The sequence below is a fragment of the Chelonoidis abingdonii genome, chromosome 1 (assembly GCF_003597395.2).
Source record: "Chelonoidis abingdonii isolate Lonesome George chromosome 1, CheloAbing_2.0, whole genome shotgun sequence".
Taxonomy (NCBI): domain Eukaryota; kingdom Metazoa; phylum Chordata; order Testudines; family Testudinidae; genus Chelonoidis; species Chelonoidis abingdonii.
Genome location: NC_133769.1, coordinates 100,046,237 through 100,062,726, shown reverse-complemented (window position 1 = coordinate 100,062,726; position 16,490 = coordinate 100,046,237). Strand labels below are relative to the sequence as shown.

At 47.3% G+C, this 16,490-nt stretch overlaps 1 protein-coding gene across 1 annotated transcript; it reads left to right on the top strand.

Moving 5' to 3' along the window:
* The first annotated feature begins 7,146 nt into the window (after positions 1-7,146).
* NOL12 (nucleolar protein 12) lies at positions 7,147-13,545 on the top strand. The gene is made up of 6 exons (XM_032779159.2): positions 7,147-7,276; positions 7,842-7,947; positions 8,743-8,791; positions 9,388-9,530; positions 10,832-10,923; positions 11,916-13,545. Exons 1-6 carry the CDS (start codon positions 7,203-7,205, stop codon positions 12,085-12,087), a joined length of 636 nt encoding a protein of 211 aa, XP_032635050.1. The 5' UTR covers positions 7,147-7,202; the 3' UTR covers positions 12,088-13,545.
* Positions 13,546-16,490: the final 2,945 nt, after the last annotated feature.

Genomic DNA, 16,490 nt, shown 5'->3' with positions numbered 1-16,490 from the left:
TTGATCTGTAGGTGTGAGTGAAGGGGAGACAGCTAGTTCATGCAACCCGATCTCTGAGGGGACAGAAGAGAGGGATGTGGGACCTGACTGCCAGAGGGGGTCATAAGGTATCATGTTATACACATCTCGGGCCTTGCACACCAGCAGCCGCTTTTAAACACCACAGTAGAAAGTGAACTTCAGCCTGAGCTGGAGGCGCGGAGATTGTGAGAAAGTCCCACCCCTGCCTGAACATGATTGGGAGGGAGAGGCTCCAGTCAGGAACCTGTAATCTTGGAGTCGAAAGGTTCCACAAGGTTCTGTGGCAGTTGAGGTTTGGCAGTTGGCCTTTAGCCCCACCCCCAGCCTGAGGAAGCTGACTGGTGTAGAGGCGAGAGTGACAGAAGATTTCAGCCAATGGGGCTTTGAGGCGGGAAAGCGAGTGCTGAGAGGAATGGAGCTCCTGGGAGGATTGTCATGTGGGTCCCCACTGTAGAGGTGCCTTGAGTTTAGGTCCTGGAACTAGAGGTATGGGGGATGCTGCAGGACCCCCTGGTTTGAAGTGGTTCCATCATATCCAGGGTTTACAGTTTGGTTCAGCGGCTCTCAGCACCCCCACTATACTAATTGTTCCAGCGCCTCTGCTGGGGCACGTGAGCGCAGCACGTTCTGGAGGGCCATGTCTGTCGGGGCTGTGTGTGCACCTTGCCCATTCCTCATGCCCCCAAGAGCATAAAAGGAGGTGCTGATCCAACAACCACTCCGTTCCTTCAAACTGCTGTAGGCAGCGAGTCGGCACTGACAGGGCATGCCACTTCCCTTTTGATCTTTGCTTTGCCCTCTCAGGAGAATTTGCTCTTTTTCTGTATGCAGCTGCTTGTTTTAAATACAGTTAGAGATAGAGTCTGTGTTAGATTCCTGATCCACTGGGCACTTAACATCCTCCTTAGCCTCCATCAAGTGTTTCCAGTGCTGACGTGCACACCCTTTCAGTGGTCAAAGCCAAGACAACGGACTTCAGCCCTGTCTTTTGTTTGGTAGTTTAACATCCATCACAGATGACCACATGAGATCCCTCTTCCATTAAGGAAAAGGACATGTTCCAGCCCAGGGCCCAATTTGTAAATCCTTTAGTTCTCACACTGTCAAGCCCTAGATACCTGCCTCAATTACATCTTTTACAGAGACTCATAAAGGCAACATCCTCAAGGGCAGAAATACCAGAGAAAGCCACACTGAGATCTCCATCTCGCATGGTTGAATCAGGATGCAGGACCACTGATTCCCCAATGGGCAGAGACACAGACCCCCAAGCCCTTGGAATCCATGCCAAGGATATTGTGAAATCATCCTTTCAGAGCCAATCAACCTGGCTGTCCTCTTCTCCAAAGCCAAGTTCATGGGCAATAAGGAATCAGCTCCTTCTAAAAGTTCTACCTCTGTGTCCAGTTCTTGAAGCAGGCCCAAAGACTGCTTCCCATTACAGTATCAGGGTTCTCCCTCACTGGTGAAGACAAAAATGTAAAGAAGCCCCAGGCATATTACTCTTTCAATATTACTCTAGATACGTCAGCCATGTCCTTGACAGCAGAGCAGCCCATCCTACTTCCTCAGTGCCAAGTGCTGCAGCCTCTTCTACCTTGGCTATTTCAGCATCAGGACCCTCTGCATTGACTGTGGCATCTGTGTCTTCCTGGGACCTTTCAGCACTGAGGAGGTCCACACCTCCCTTCAGCTTGGCCCTTACTACTACTTCCTAAGCACAAAATAAAGAAGCCCCCACTCGCCCCTTTCTATTGTCCCTGACATGTAGGGCTGGCTTTAGGAAGTGCAGGGCCCAATTCGAACACTTTTGACGGGGCCCCGGCAGGGATGACTAAAAAAAAACACATGTAAAAAAACATGTTGGGCTTGTATTTACCGGGTGGTGCTCCGAGTCTTCGGCAGCACTTCGGCGGCGGGTCCTTCACTCGCTTCAGGTCTTTGGGAGCACTGAAGGACCCGCCGCCGAAGTGCCACCGAAGACCCAGAGTGAGCGAAAGACCCGCTGCTGAACTGCTGCTGAAGACCCGGAGCACCACCAGGTGAGTAAAAATTAAAAAGGCGCCTCTAGCCAGGGAAGGGATTCTCACTGGGCACGGGCCCTCTTAGGCGTGGGGCCCGATTCGGGGGAATTGGTGGAATAGGCCTAAAGCCAGCCCTGCTGACATGCTATCTATGTGCAGCAGGTTTTGGAGCCAGAGCACCCCAGATTTAACCTTGTTGTTGTCAGGAACGGGACCAAAGTTCATCCTTGGATCTCTCACTTCCAACATCTTCATTTTGGTGAGGCTCCTTTTACCTCTTGGATGCCTCCTGCTTCCTGGGTTCCTCCTGGCATATCACCTCCATAGCCTATGGCTCAGTGATATCGTAGCCTCACAGGCCCTTGTGGGTTCCATTGCCTGTACCTGAAAGGGGGTGAAAATCCAGGAAGGCAGAAAAGAGGCCAAGATGTTTGCATTTTCTTCTGCTGTGAGAGCTCCAAAGCATCTCCCTCAGAAATTCTGATCCAAGGAATGGGAGGATGAAGAGACTGATGTGTATCCTGCCACAGGACCTCCTCATCCCTTCTATTCATCCCCTGATGACACTGTGGCTCCTCCAGCAACTTCGCCTAATGACTACAAAAACGCCTATGGGGAGAACTGCTGAGACTCTAGACCTGGAGCTGGCAGCTGAGCAGAGAAAGTTTCAGTTTGTGCCACATATTACAGGACCTAGTAGGGTAGCTGTTCCCACAAATGAAGGTTTGAATGCTTTTGCAACCACCCAACCAACAAAAAAGAAACCAATAATCTCATTCTTCTTGTTCAACACCTAGGGAGAGAAATTCAAAGAGGTTAGATCTTCTGTGGAAAAAGGCATACTCCTCAGCCTCCCTCCAGATGAGGACAGCCAGCTACCAGGCAGTGTTAGTGAAATACTGCTTCCTTACCTGCATAGGCACGGGAACTAGGAGTGTGCGGGGTGCTGCAGGACCCCCAGGTTTTGCACAGAGCTCTGCTCCCAGCCCCACGCCCAGGGTCCCAGCTGCCAGCCCTGGGTCTGGGGCTCCACTGCCAGCCCTGCGCTCAGGGTCCCGGCCCCATGTCCGGGGTCCCAGTTGCCAGCCGCACACCTGCCCCCAGCTGTGGCCCCAGCCTGAGCCCCCTTATCCCATTCCAGTTCCTCCCCTCCCGGAGACATGACCCTGCTCCTGGCCCCAGCTCAGGGGGCAGGGGCGCAGACAGGGGTAAGGGAACTGGCTTTCAGCAGCCCCACTATTAAAAGTGTTCCAGTGCCACTGCCAATCTGGGATAAACTGTCTCACCAGGATCAGCTTCCTGAGGCTGTTAAGAAGGAAACTAAGTCAGGGATAGCAGAGGGTCATCAAGTGACAAAACATGCCTTCTAAGCAGCTTTCAGTGCAGATGATAGCAGCTAGAGCATTGGCCATATCTGTAATGATGCATTTATATTCCTTGGTCCAGTCTTTAGGTTTGCCTGAGAGGTCCAAAGAACCATTGAGTACCTCCCTTTTGAGGGGCCCCGTATAAAATTAAAGAACTAAAGTTAGCTTAAGTTTGGTTAAGAAAATACATATGTGTTGTAAGAATAAAGTAGGGAGGGTGGCTGGTTCAAAGAATAACTAATAAGATAAGGGAATTTTTCTAAAAAGAAGGCCTCTGATCAATAGGGGTGACTGCAGATGGCTTTAAATCACATAGAGAATCTGTCTTACAATGAGCCAACACAGCCCTTTCCCAACCCACACACCAGTGTTAAACCCTATGTGAACCCAGGTGCAATGGGAAAACTGTTCCACACCAAGAAGGACGGGAGGAAAGGCCTTGGGAAGAAAGGAGATTGTAAATCTTATCTGGATTAAGAGTGGAAAGAAGGGTGAACTGTCTCCAGTTGGTTTTTAGCTGAAGTCAGTAATTGGCAGTGACATCACTTGTTGGTTAAAAGGCATAAAAAGTAAACTCTTAAACGGTTCATTACTAATACCTGCCTGACCACGCTGGAGCTGGCTGATATGAGTCTGAGTACCCCTGGGTTTAGCTCAGTTGCAAGTATCTTGATCAAATGGTTCTAAATGTTTTGTTACTGTTTGGATGTAGTAAATTGCGTATTAGTTAGGCTTTTTAGGCATGTTTAGAGCAATTGTATAAGTACCATTTGGCCTTTTGATTTAATAAAAGAATTAATGGTTAAATTAGTTGTTTGGTGATTTCCCATATCAATATCAATAATTTCAAATATTATTAATAATTCCAACAGGCCTAAACTAATGATTCTTTGCATTCTCTATTAAAGATTCAAGAGCCCTGCGGAGGTCTCTAGAACTATTATCCTCCATCTGCAAAGAAGTTAACTCCTTAGTTTAGATTTCAGTCTCCGGGGTTATATAGGTAACACACTAACCAAAGGTCTTTGTCCAGAGAGTTACTTATGAGATAGATGCATTTTCACAGAGATCAGCATCTGCAACTGCTAACTGGATGACCGTGTCATCTGCTGCAAGGTCTTATATCTGACAGTCCAATCAAGAATCTTGGACCAGCCTTCTCTGTGGACCTGTTCCCCTCCTCCTGCTCCTTTGGCAACAACCTTTCTTATTTCCTTGTTGCATGGAGTAGAATTGCCTTAGACCAATTGTTCTTAAAAATCATTTCAAAGGGAAACTTTATCCAATTTCACTCCATAATGCCTATATCCCTCTTCCACATCCCTTTCAGGGATCCCTAGCATGAGATAGTGCCAAAGAAAGAAATGTTATCCCTTCTCCACTTGGGTACTGTAGAGATGTTCTGGAGAAAGGTCATTCCATTTCACGAAGGATGTTAATATTTCAAAATGTGGTTTAATTCCAAATTTCAAAATTCTCCGTGAAAGGGAATGGAGCCCCATCTCTGGAGCAGTGCCCTTTAAGTGCTGCCCAGAGCCAAGGACCCTAGAAGCCTGGGGTTCCCAGCAGCCCACCAGACAGGCAAGCTGGGAGGAAAACAGCTGACAGACAGGGTTCCACGGGAACATCAGTGAAATTGCATCATCTCTGCAAAATATTTTGAATTGGACAATTTGGAACTTTTCCCACCAGCTCTACTCAGCAGTACAGTGGAAATAAAATAACAAAAATAAACAATGTAAATGTTTAAAGCACTGTACAGGTATTAACTTAATAACACCTACCATTTCCTAATGCCCTTTACCAGTTGCCTGCAAGAGGATCCATGTAGGCAATGCTAGAAGAAAAAGTAATTTACCACAGTAACTGTAGTGATCCACATTCTTCTCTACTATTTCAGTTTTGTGATAGATTCTTGAAATAGTAGAAGGTAATGACAGTATGGGCCCCCCAGAAAGTCCTGAGCTTGTGCATGCAAGGAGTATGCATTTCACCTACAAGTGGGATCCATGCAGGCAAATCATCTCAAACAATAATCATTATGGTAAGTAACCATTTTGTAAGTTGTTGTGCCCTTCTGTAAAGAGTGGGCACACCACTCCTGAGTTATGAGAGGGAAGAGTGGATGTGCTACTCCCAGGAGCTCTGACAGTATGGTGATGAGCACTGTATAAGAAGCTAGATAAGGCCATGTCTACAGTACAAAATTATGTCAACCTAACTTATGTTGGTATACAGCCCCGACCATTATGAAATTGCTCGTGTGTGTGCACACTTGACTCCTTGTATCGATGGTGTGCATCTTCACCAGGAGCACTTGTATCAATTGTATTGTCACTGTGAGGTTTTGTGGCTCCTGAAAGCCAGTAATCGTCAATGTAAGCAATGCAGTATCTACACTGTCACTGAGTTGACCTAATTACATGGAGTGTGACTCTAGGCTCCTCGGGAAGCTGATGTTACTAAATTATGGTAGAGAGGCACTGATGTAAGTGGGGGAGGGATAGCTCAGTGGTTTGAGCATTGGCCTGCTAAACCCAAGCTTGTCAGCTCAATCCTTGAGGGGCCACTTAGGGATCTGGGGCAAAAATCAGTACTTAGTCCTGCTAGTGAAGGCAGGGGGCTGGACTCAATGACCTTTTGAGGTCCCTTCCAGTTCTAGGAGATAGATATATCTCCAATTATTATTATTATAATAAGTGGAGACATTCCACGGGTAGGACAATGCAAGGCAGCTTAGTAACCGTGACTTGTAGACCAGACCTAAATAAATACGATAGAGAGGGGGAGATAATGGAGCTAGTACAGATTGCTCCCTTAAGTGCAGTTGCTGGACAAATGTATTCACACTCTTGGTGCCCTGCAGTGCATTAGTCCAGCCACTAGATTGAGGGGAACATTGTAAAGAGTTGGGCTTGTGAAGAGTTGGGGAACGAATATGCCCTCAGTCCCAGTGGCAATATCTCCAATGAGTTAAAGGAACAGAGATAAAGGGCCACCTTCATCCCTCATTTACACCCAGTGCCACTTTATTCTGTGGGGTTATATGGTTGTAACTGAGGGCAGAATTTGACCTACTAAGAGGAGAACAGGTAATTGACAAGAGGTGGGAACAGAAAAGCTGCACACTGAAGAATGAAGTTCAGATCAGGAAACTAGAGGAAAGGCAGCAAGGCTGTCAATTGATTCTGATTTTATTCCCTTGGTTGTTGTAGATAAGGTGTCAGTGCCTCAGAGAAGGACCCCCACAGAATAGCCAACCTAAGCATTCAAAAATCACAAGTCAGTCTCTCCGTCTCTGCTCCCTGCCAACCTACCTAGGATTGGGAACTTCCAGCTATTGTTATTGACGTATAGAGACTGTTCTGGGAGGCCTCAGGCATTGCGGGGGTGGGAGAAAAGGGAGATGCGCCCCAGGAGAGCAGAGACACTGGTATGAAACTCGCTGAGGAGCTCATCCTTGCCCAAAGCTCAGTCTGGCTGAGCCAGGCTGTAAAGGGTGGGTCGGCGAGCTAGGGCTTGCATTGTGCATGCTATCAGCCACACTTGAGGCTGAGGGCCACCTGGCCCTGGTCTCTCCCACGCCCCAAGCCGAATGCTTCCCGGATGGGGTGTGGGGGAGAGACATCGCTTCATCCCCTGCCTGCCAGCTCAGTCTGTAGCGCTCCCCTCCCCGGAGAGCGAAGCAGAGACGATCCCCTGGGGGCGGTGCTGGGAGGCGGAAGGAGCGGGCGGGGCCTGGCGAGCGGCTGTTCCCCGGAAGGAGCAGCGCTGCTGGGCCAGGGCCAGGATGGGCCGCAAGAAGAAGGCGGGTAGCGGCGCGGGGCTCCGGCGGGCGGTGATCTTCGATGAGGACAGTCGGCGGTGAGTGAGCGGGGCCCCGAGCCGGGCGCCATGGCCCGCAGCTGCCGGCTGTCACGAGGCTCCGACGGCAGAGACGCCGCTGACCGTCCCCACGTGTGTGTAAGGGGCAGTTGCCCCCCGCTTCAGAGTCACTTCCCCACGTGTGTGTGTCAGGGGGAAAGGCAGCTGGACCCCCACTTCCTCCAGAGATGCCTCCCCACGTGTGTTGGGGGGGGAGTAGCTGGACTGCTCCCCTTGCAGAGGCGCCTTCCCACGTGGGAAGCAGACACACACACACACACAAAATAGGGACGTTTCTTCTCTCCCTGCCCCTTTTTTGTATGCTGAGTGAGGCGGGCCTCTTGAACTGGTAGAAAGTAAGATTGGCTGTGGCCTCAGCTTTGGGACTGCTTTGTGCTGGCCCTCCTCCTCCTCCTCTATGGAGAGCTGCAGGCCATATAACCAGACTGCTGGTTTTCTTCCTCCCGTTCCCCACTCCTCTCTCTGGGGACAGGAGGAGCTTCTGCAAGGGTCAGAGCTTCTCTTCTGTTCAGGATGGCTGTAACCTGCCCCATGTGCACTGCAGGGAGTACCTGACCGGGTTCCACAAGCGGAAAGTGGAGAGGCGGAAAGTGGCGGTGGAGGAGATCAAACGAAAATTGAAAGAGGAGCAAAGGAAGATGAAAGAGGAGGTACTTTCGCCTAGGTGATCTGTGTGGTTAGCTGGTTAGAGGTGTTTAGTTCGTGGCAGTATGTTGTGGCAAGGGGCTATACCGGGGTAGGCAACCTATGGCATGGGTGCCAAGGGCGGCACGTGAGCGGATTTTCAGTGGCACACACACTGCCCAGGTCCTGGCCACTGGTCCGGAGGGCTCTGCATTTTAATTTAATTTTAAATGAAGCTGCTTAAACATTTTAAAAACCTTGTTTGCTTTATATACAACAATAGCTTAAGTCTATAATATATAATTATAGAAAGAGACCTTCTAAAAACATAAATATATATTACTGGCATGTGAAATCTTAAATTAGAGTGAGTAAATGGAGACTCGGCACACCACTTCTGAAAGGTTGCCGACCCCTGGGCTATACAGTAGTTGTGGAGTAGCTGGAGTGTTTCAGGCCAAGGGTAAGGTGTATTGACAAGACAGGGTGCTGAGAGGGACTTGAATAGCTGAAGGTTCTGCAGCAATTGGAGGTATCAGCAGAGCTGCATGGTAACTCCAGGACTGTAATAATGGGATGCATTAGTAGTGTAGAATTGATGTGCACTGGCACATCCTGGAGGAAGATTACACTGCCCGTCCTCACACTGGCTCTACCCAATGCTGCATATGCAGAACAGCTTGATACTTGAAATTTATTTTGCAGGCGAGTTGTGGAGGAAGGGTGGGGGCATGCTTTGGGCAGGGGTTCAGAGATTGTGCCATGGGTGATAACTGGTAAGACTGGAAGTACTGCAGTGACTTGACTTGTTTCCTTTCTAGCGGCACAAGGAGTACCTGAAAATGCTGACAGAGAGAGAAGAAGCCCTAGGTGAGTATTGTCTCCTGTGGTGGATCTGTACCTCATGGTGACCAACAGCTCAGTTGATGGGGGCGGGTGGACAAATGGCTGGGTGCAGAAGCTACAAGGAGGAGTTTTTAACTGAGGGCCAACCTGATGCCTTAAGTTTTATGTCCTGCTGTTAGGAGACACGTGTCCAATCTCTCCTTCATTGGCGTGATGTGAGTTGGGCGTGAAACAGAGGCAGGCCACTTAGCCCAGCGATTATTTTATTGCCCCCTGCACCTGACTGAGAAGCAATGTTGATGGGCTATGGAGAGGAATCCCTCTGCCACCATCTTTCCAGGCAGAGATTGTGTATGGTGGGGGAGGGAGATATAGAAAACAGCAATTGGCAAAGCCTTACAGATTACCTCCCAGTGTGTGACATCCCCTATATGGGAGGAGAGGATGTTTGTTCTTATTGACTCCACTCTCTGCCTCTTGGCTTCAGAGCCTTCTCAGCCCTGTGCAGCAATGGGGGAACCTACTCATATAGAGCAGGAACTGGTCAGGGTGAATTTGACCCGGGAAGCCCATTTGCTTTGTGTTTGTGTAGTCAGTGATGTGTTTTGTTGACTCTGCAGATGAGGCTGATGAGTTGGAACATTTGGTGACGTCCCAAACAGAGTCTGTGAGCATTGATCACCCAAACCACACTGTAACAGTGACTACCATCAGTGACCTGGACCTCTCAGGAGCACGCCAGCTAGGACTCAGGTCCTCTGGGGTACGACTCTCTGCTGTGTCCAATCCTCATTGTGTCAGCCTCAAAAATCTCAAAAGCTGATTGATGGGACCAACATTCCCTAAATATGACAGTAGTTTGAATCTCCTGAGGCCCCCAGTAGGAGCAAGGATGGGAAAGGAGACTAGCAACTTTTACACTGCTCCTCAGTTGCCATTATTGGTTCATGAGTGGATGGTAAACTTTCCCGAAAGGCTACTTCACGCCCAAAATTAAGGTCTCTGATATTCCATAGAAACGTAGTGTTGGTGAAAGGTGGTGAATTGATAGCCCTGGTGGCTGCTGTATCCCTGGAGCAGGTATGACATGACTAGCAACTGTACAGACTTCCCTACGTGGCCTGTCCCTTGGCCTGAGTCCTGTCTTGAAGAGATCATCTCTATGATGAGAGGGAATTTGTCTCCGTGACCCACTTAGTCCTTGGTCTCTCTGCTGAGACTGCAAATGAGGAATCCAGTTAGTTCCAGCTGTGGTGGCTTTTTGGTATATGGAAACCCCAGAACTGAACTGAGACCTCAAGCTCATTTCCCAAGGGCCTCCAGGCAGTAATTGGTTGGAAATGCCTTGTGATCACTATGAGCCTATGGAGTTGAACCGGTAATGTAGAAACAAAAGGTTCCCTGTGTGGTAGAGGGAATCCTGCAGATCCCTGAGGACATCTGCCCATCCAGAAATCCACCCTGGTATCTTTTCAAAAATGAAACCCTCTGATTCATAATGAAACTCAATTCTGTGTCCCTTTAGACCAGGAGTAGGCAACCTTTGGCACATGGGCCAAAGGCAGGACGCGAGCTGATTTTTCAGTGGCACTCACACTGCCTGGGACCTGGCCACAGGTCCGGGGGACTCTGTATTTTAATTTAATTTTAAATGAAGCTTCTTAAACATTTTAAAAACCTTATTTATTTTACATATGACAATGGTTTAATTATATATTATAGATTTGTAGAAAGAGACCTTCTAAAAACGTTAAAATGTATTACTGGCACACATAACCTTAAATTAGAGGGAATAAATGAAGACTGGGCACAACATTTCTGAAAGGTTGCCGAACCCTGCTTTAGACCTTAATTACAGGTTGGGTCTTGGAATGGAACAGGATAGTGGTCCCCTGTTGGTCTGTGGAGCCCTTCCTTATGGTTTACTGAGACATTGGGAACCAAACTAGTGGAGGATTTGAGAAGGATCTTTGAGAGGATCTTTTTTTCACAAAGTTATTGTCAGAATGAGAGAGCTGTGGAACCACCTAACGCTGCTCAGACTGACCTGTTACGTTTTGTTAGGGAGGAGGTAGTGAATCAGAAGAAAAGGAAACGTCGAGTGGATTCACAAGCACATTGCCCAAGAAGTCTGGAGATCCCTTCCTGTCCCAGAGGTGGGTATAAAACTACTCACCTCTCTCCTCCTGCCCCAAACAATCCTGCAGCATTCTACTATCCTCTAACTTGGATATCTGGAGTATGCATGTGGGGAGACAACATAGGGTTTTGATGTCCAGCCTGGGCTTGCTGTGTTTTGTTAAGCTGATGGTATGCTCATCAGCTACCAGCAGAGGGCACTGGCAGAACACAAGCATAGATGGGCCATGGTGCTACAAAGCTGGGTTTGAGGGGTGTTTTGCACTGATGGGTAATGAGTGCTCAGTAATGTTAATCCCTACTAGTGACAGCAGAAGGATATTGGTGAAGTCCCGCCCCCTCCTCAACAGATTTGTAAAAGGAGACGGTTTGCCAATCAGGTGACTTTAAAGCTTAAACCTGTGGCATTCTGAACATTTTCTAGTGTTCGGGATTCAAAGCTGCTTTGGTGGCATTACAGGGTGGTATTTAATGCTAAAGTGACAGGACTGTGCTCCATTTTCAAAGGGATTAAAACTTTATGCAGCATACTTAAACTGCAAGTTCTTTGACATAGGGGTCATTTTTGTTCTGTTTGTACAGACCGAGTATAATGAGGTCCTGATCCATGATTGGGGCTCCTAGGTGCTAGTGCAATGCAAATATTAATAGCATGGTGCCCTGCATCACGATAAGCAGGCAAATTGCCTTTGTGGTGGAAGCTGTAATCCCCTTGTGTTTAGGCACCCCTCCATCCCAGCTAGGTCTCAAGGCTTGTCTGCACTGTAGTGCTTAGTGAAGACACTACCTATGCCAATGGGAGAGCTTAATCCACCTCCTTGAGGGGCAGTAGCTATATGAGTGGGACAAGGTCTCCCATCGACATAGCGCTATCTACACAGGGAGTTATGTCAGTATAACTGCATCGCTTAGTGGTATGGATTTTCCACACCCCTGAGCAACATAGTTATATCAGCATAAGTCTGTAGCGTAGACCAAGCCTCAGACTTTCTCTCTCTTTCCTCTACAGGATCTCTTCACTCACTGCCTCACTGCATGCACGCAGCCGGAAGAAGCCCAAGGGAAAGCAGCTCAGGCGTGGCCAAGACCCACACAAGAAAACTCAGAAACCTAGTGCTAGACGAACCAGCAAGTCCCAGCGCCGGAAACTGACTGGCAAAAGAGGGCGCAACCAAGAGTGATAGACAAACTGAAGTAGAAATTATCTGCAAGGCAAGGCTCTGCATTTGGCGACAGTCTCTGCCTGATGTGACTGCCCAGTTTGTTGTGGATGGGACCTTGTTTGGATTCCTGTTCGACAAGCTGTACAGCCGAGCCCATCTATCTCTTCTCCTGGTTGGAGCCAGTAAATGCAGGGGTGAATTGCTCCAGTGGTCACTGAAGGCTGCTGTCTTACATCTGACAGTGTGACAGTTTAGAAGAGTAAGAAATACCCTAGTGCACTGGCCCAACTGTGTTGTTGTGCCCATGGTGATGGCGGAGATCTCCCCAGGCCTTTGCAGTGGTCGTCTTCTGACCTCTTGAACGTTTGTGCCAGAGGGAGCTGTTTGGTCTCCTGTGGCTTGACTAGAAGATTTTGAGCTGGTCTAGGCTACAAGGGCTTTGCTGTATAGCTGTGTCAACAAAGCCCCCTAGTGGAGACTCTGTGTATAGCTGCAAATGTATAACTCTTCACCCTGTAGTTAAACCACCTCTCTAGATGACCTAAAATACAACTAAGGGACTTTCTTGCAGGTATAAGATGTGTCTACGGGGGGGGGGTGTTGCTGGCATAGCTCTGTTGGTCAGGATGTGATTTTTTTCCACACCCCTAACCAACATAGTTAAGCTGGCAAACTTTGTAGCATAGGCCCGGCCTGTGTCTATAAGGAGTTGGTGACTCCTGATTTTGGAATTTGGGGAGAACCATCTAAAAGAAGATTAAAAGGGGAGGGAGCTGCCCAGCAAAATCATATTGACCTGGAAAAATATTCTCTCTGCCCCTGGTCAGCTTTTCACCGGATGTTCTTATCCGTCCCTCCAGGAGAGCAGCACCATGGCAAAAGCTCTGCCAGGCCTCTGGGCAATGAAATTACTATCACCTTTATGGTGAGCTCTTTATGGTGACTTTAATATACCAAATAATTTCTTCCCCATTCCACCCCTCAAAAATTCTGCTGGAGTGAAGGAGAAAAGGGCCAAATGTGGGGGTAATGCTATGCTAGAAAATTAACCTCTCTATGGCAGGATCTATGAAACCTCATTAGGTGATCCTGTGCTGGAAGGGTTCTGATCTGCATAAAAAGCCTGGGTGGGGAAGAAGCACTTGAATTGTTTGTTGTTTTTCTCCTCTTCGCAACAGAATTGTAGTCTTAATTGAGACAAAGTAAATTTAAATAAAGGAGCAGCTGTGTCCATTCGTGTGCTGTATGGAACACACAGGAATGGGAGAGCAGAAGTGTGGCTTTATGGTTAAAGGACTGGTGTAGGAATCATGCAGCCTGAGTTTAATTCTAGCTCAGTCACAGACTCCCTGGGTGACTGTAAAGACATTTAACCTCTGTCTCACTTCCCCATGGGTATAAAGGGAGTGATAATCCTTCCTTTCTCTCACCCATTGTCTGGTTTGTCTGTTTAGATTGTAAACACTTTGGAGTGAGGATTGTTTGCGTTGTGTTTATACAGTGTCTGCCACATTGCAGCCCTGATCTCAGTGAGGGCTTCTAGATGCCACTCTAGTACAAGCAGCAAAGAGTCCTGTGGCACCTTATAGACTAACAGACCTTTTGGAGCATGAGCTTAACATGCTCCAAAACATCTGTTAGTCTATAAGGTGCCACAGGACTCTCTGCTGCTTTTACAGATCCAGACTAACATGGCTACCCCTCTGATACTTGACTCTAGTACAAATAAATAATGAGCTGCCAGTCCCAGAGGCGTGTAGAGACAGCAGTGTGGATGTAAAACACTAGGTGATAAACCTATTGCAGTGTAGGTGATTTGAGGGGGGTGCCTTTGGAAGATAACTAATGGCACTTCTGTAAAAACTAGAACAAGATAAGCAGAGCACACGTTAAATGGATTAAAAGCTGGCTAACTGATAGGTCTAAAAATGGAATTGTAAATGAGGAATCCTCATCAAGCAGATGTGGTTCTAGTGGGGTCCTGTAAGGATCAGTTCTTGGCCCTACACTATTTTAACATTTTTATCAGTGACCTGGAAGGAAACATAAAATTGTCACTGATAAAGCTTGCAGATGATGCAAAAATTGGAGGAGTGGTAAATAATGAAGAGGACAAGTCACCGAGAAACAGCAATCTGGATCACGTAGTAAACTGGGCCCATGCAAACAATGTGTTTTTATGTGGCTAAATGTATACATCTAGGAACGCAGTGTAGGCCATACCTGCGGATGAAGGGACTCTATCTTGGGAAGTGTTATACCAATAAAAAACTAGCAGGATCTTATTAAAGGGGACAAGACATTTGTCACATTTATTGTAAATACCATAATAAAATAAAAGATAACAGCAAACAACGTTGTTTAGCTACTTATTCCTATATATCCATTCACACAATCATTCATACAAGTTCTGGATAGATATTATAGTTACCAGCCTAAAGTTGCTTGTGACAGAATACTGGCCAGGTACCCTGTACACAAGAGTGGAGCCGAGTCCGGGTCAGGTGCACCTGATGCTCCTGGAGGCTGGCAGCAGAACCATAGACTCAAAGTCCTCAGTCTTCAGAGTCCAGCTTTATAGGGATTTTTCCCTATGTTAGTTCATGGGAGTTGCTTCATTCTGCTGTTGTTAAATTAATCAGCAGGTGGCTGGCTCCATGTTGGCAGCAGAATGTTACCCAAAGTCTCTTATCTCACCCTTCTTTTTTACAGGCTTTTAGTTTGGATTCAAAGTCTATAGGTCTTGCTGTGTCACGCTGCCTTTGGGTTTGGATTGATCACCCGTCAATTGCAGGCGTGACTTTCAGCCTTGAACCTGGCTTTGATCTTCCTTCTGTTGTTCTTTTGTCCTTTTCTTTTTAGGGTGGATGCTTTTTACTTTGTTTCACTGTTGTCTAGGTCTTCAGCCGTTGGTAGTTGAACTTCACCTCATCAGGACAGGCTGGGGCTGGAGGTTGATTTTATCATCCATACATGCCTCATTCACACATCTAAACTAACTAATAAGATTACAGCAGGGTTTGCAAAAATGAAGGTTGGAGGAAGCTTTTACAAGATGGAGTGAGTGTTTTAAAATGGGGTTTGAATTACAATATGGCAAGTGTAGTGAATGGTGAACAGAAGTTACATTAATAAAGTGAACAATTAAAAACAATTTCATTTATCAGTTCTACAGAAGCAGTGACTGAAAAAGATTTGGGGTTTGTGGTGGAGAATTAACTGAACCAGAACTCCTACTGTGGCACTGTTGCCAAAAGGGCTAATATGATCATTGGATGCATGAACAGGGGAATCTCTGGTAGGAGTAGCAAGATTATTTTACCTCTGTGTTTGGCACTGGCACAGCTGCTGCTTGGAAGACTGTTAATGAGTTCTGGTGTCTGCTAGCCCAGAAGGACACTTATAAATTGGAGAGGGCTCAAAGAAGAGCCATGAGAATGATTAAAGGATTAGAAAACATACCTTATAATTATACTCAAGCAGCGCAATCTACTTTGCTTAACAAAGAGAAAGTTAAGGGGTGACTTGATTACAGTCTGTAAGTACCTGCATGGGGAACAAATATTTAATAATGGGCTGTTTAATCTAGTGGAAGAAGGTATAGCACAAGCCAGTGTTTGGAAGTTGAAACTACAAAAATTCAGACTGGAATTTAAGGTGTAAATTATTACCAAGGGGCTATGTGGATTCTCCATCAATGACAATTTTAAAATCAAGATTTGATCTTGTTCTACAAGATCTGCTCTAGGAATTACTTTGGGGAAGTTCTCTGGCCTTCATTATACAAGAGGTCAGATTTGATCATCACAGTGGTCGCTTTTGGCCTTGGAATCTGTGTAGGTGGGAGTGTTAGCCACTCAGGCTTCATAAAGTGAACTTTCATTTGAACACAACTGAATTTGTAGGCCCTAAAGTTGTGAAGAAAATCTTAAAACAGGAATCAGCAACCTTTGGCACATGGCCCGTCAGGGAAATCTGCTGGTGGGCTGGGATGGTTTGTTTACCTGCAGCACCCGCAGGTTCGGCCGATCGCAGCTCCCACTGGCCTCATCTCACCGTTACAGGCCAATGGGGGTTGCGGGAAGCAGCGGCCAGCACATCTCTCGGCCTGCGCTGCTTCCCACAGCCTCCATTGGCCTGGAACGGTGAACCGCGGCTAGTGGGAGCTGCGATTGGCCAAACCAGCGGATGCTCCAGGTAAACAAACCGTCCTGGCTGGATTCCCTGATGGGCCACGGTGCCAAAGGTTTCTGATTCCTGTCTTAAAAGCATGAATGAAGTGCAAACTTGGCTCAATGTTGTCTTCCTGAGTCTGCAGCCAGCCTGAAACAAAAGGTCTGAGAGCTGTGAACTACCCCACTTGTCTCAATAGGATGTTAACACTGAACCCAACAACGGGCATTTAAATGTCAAAAGTTAAC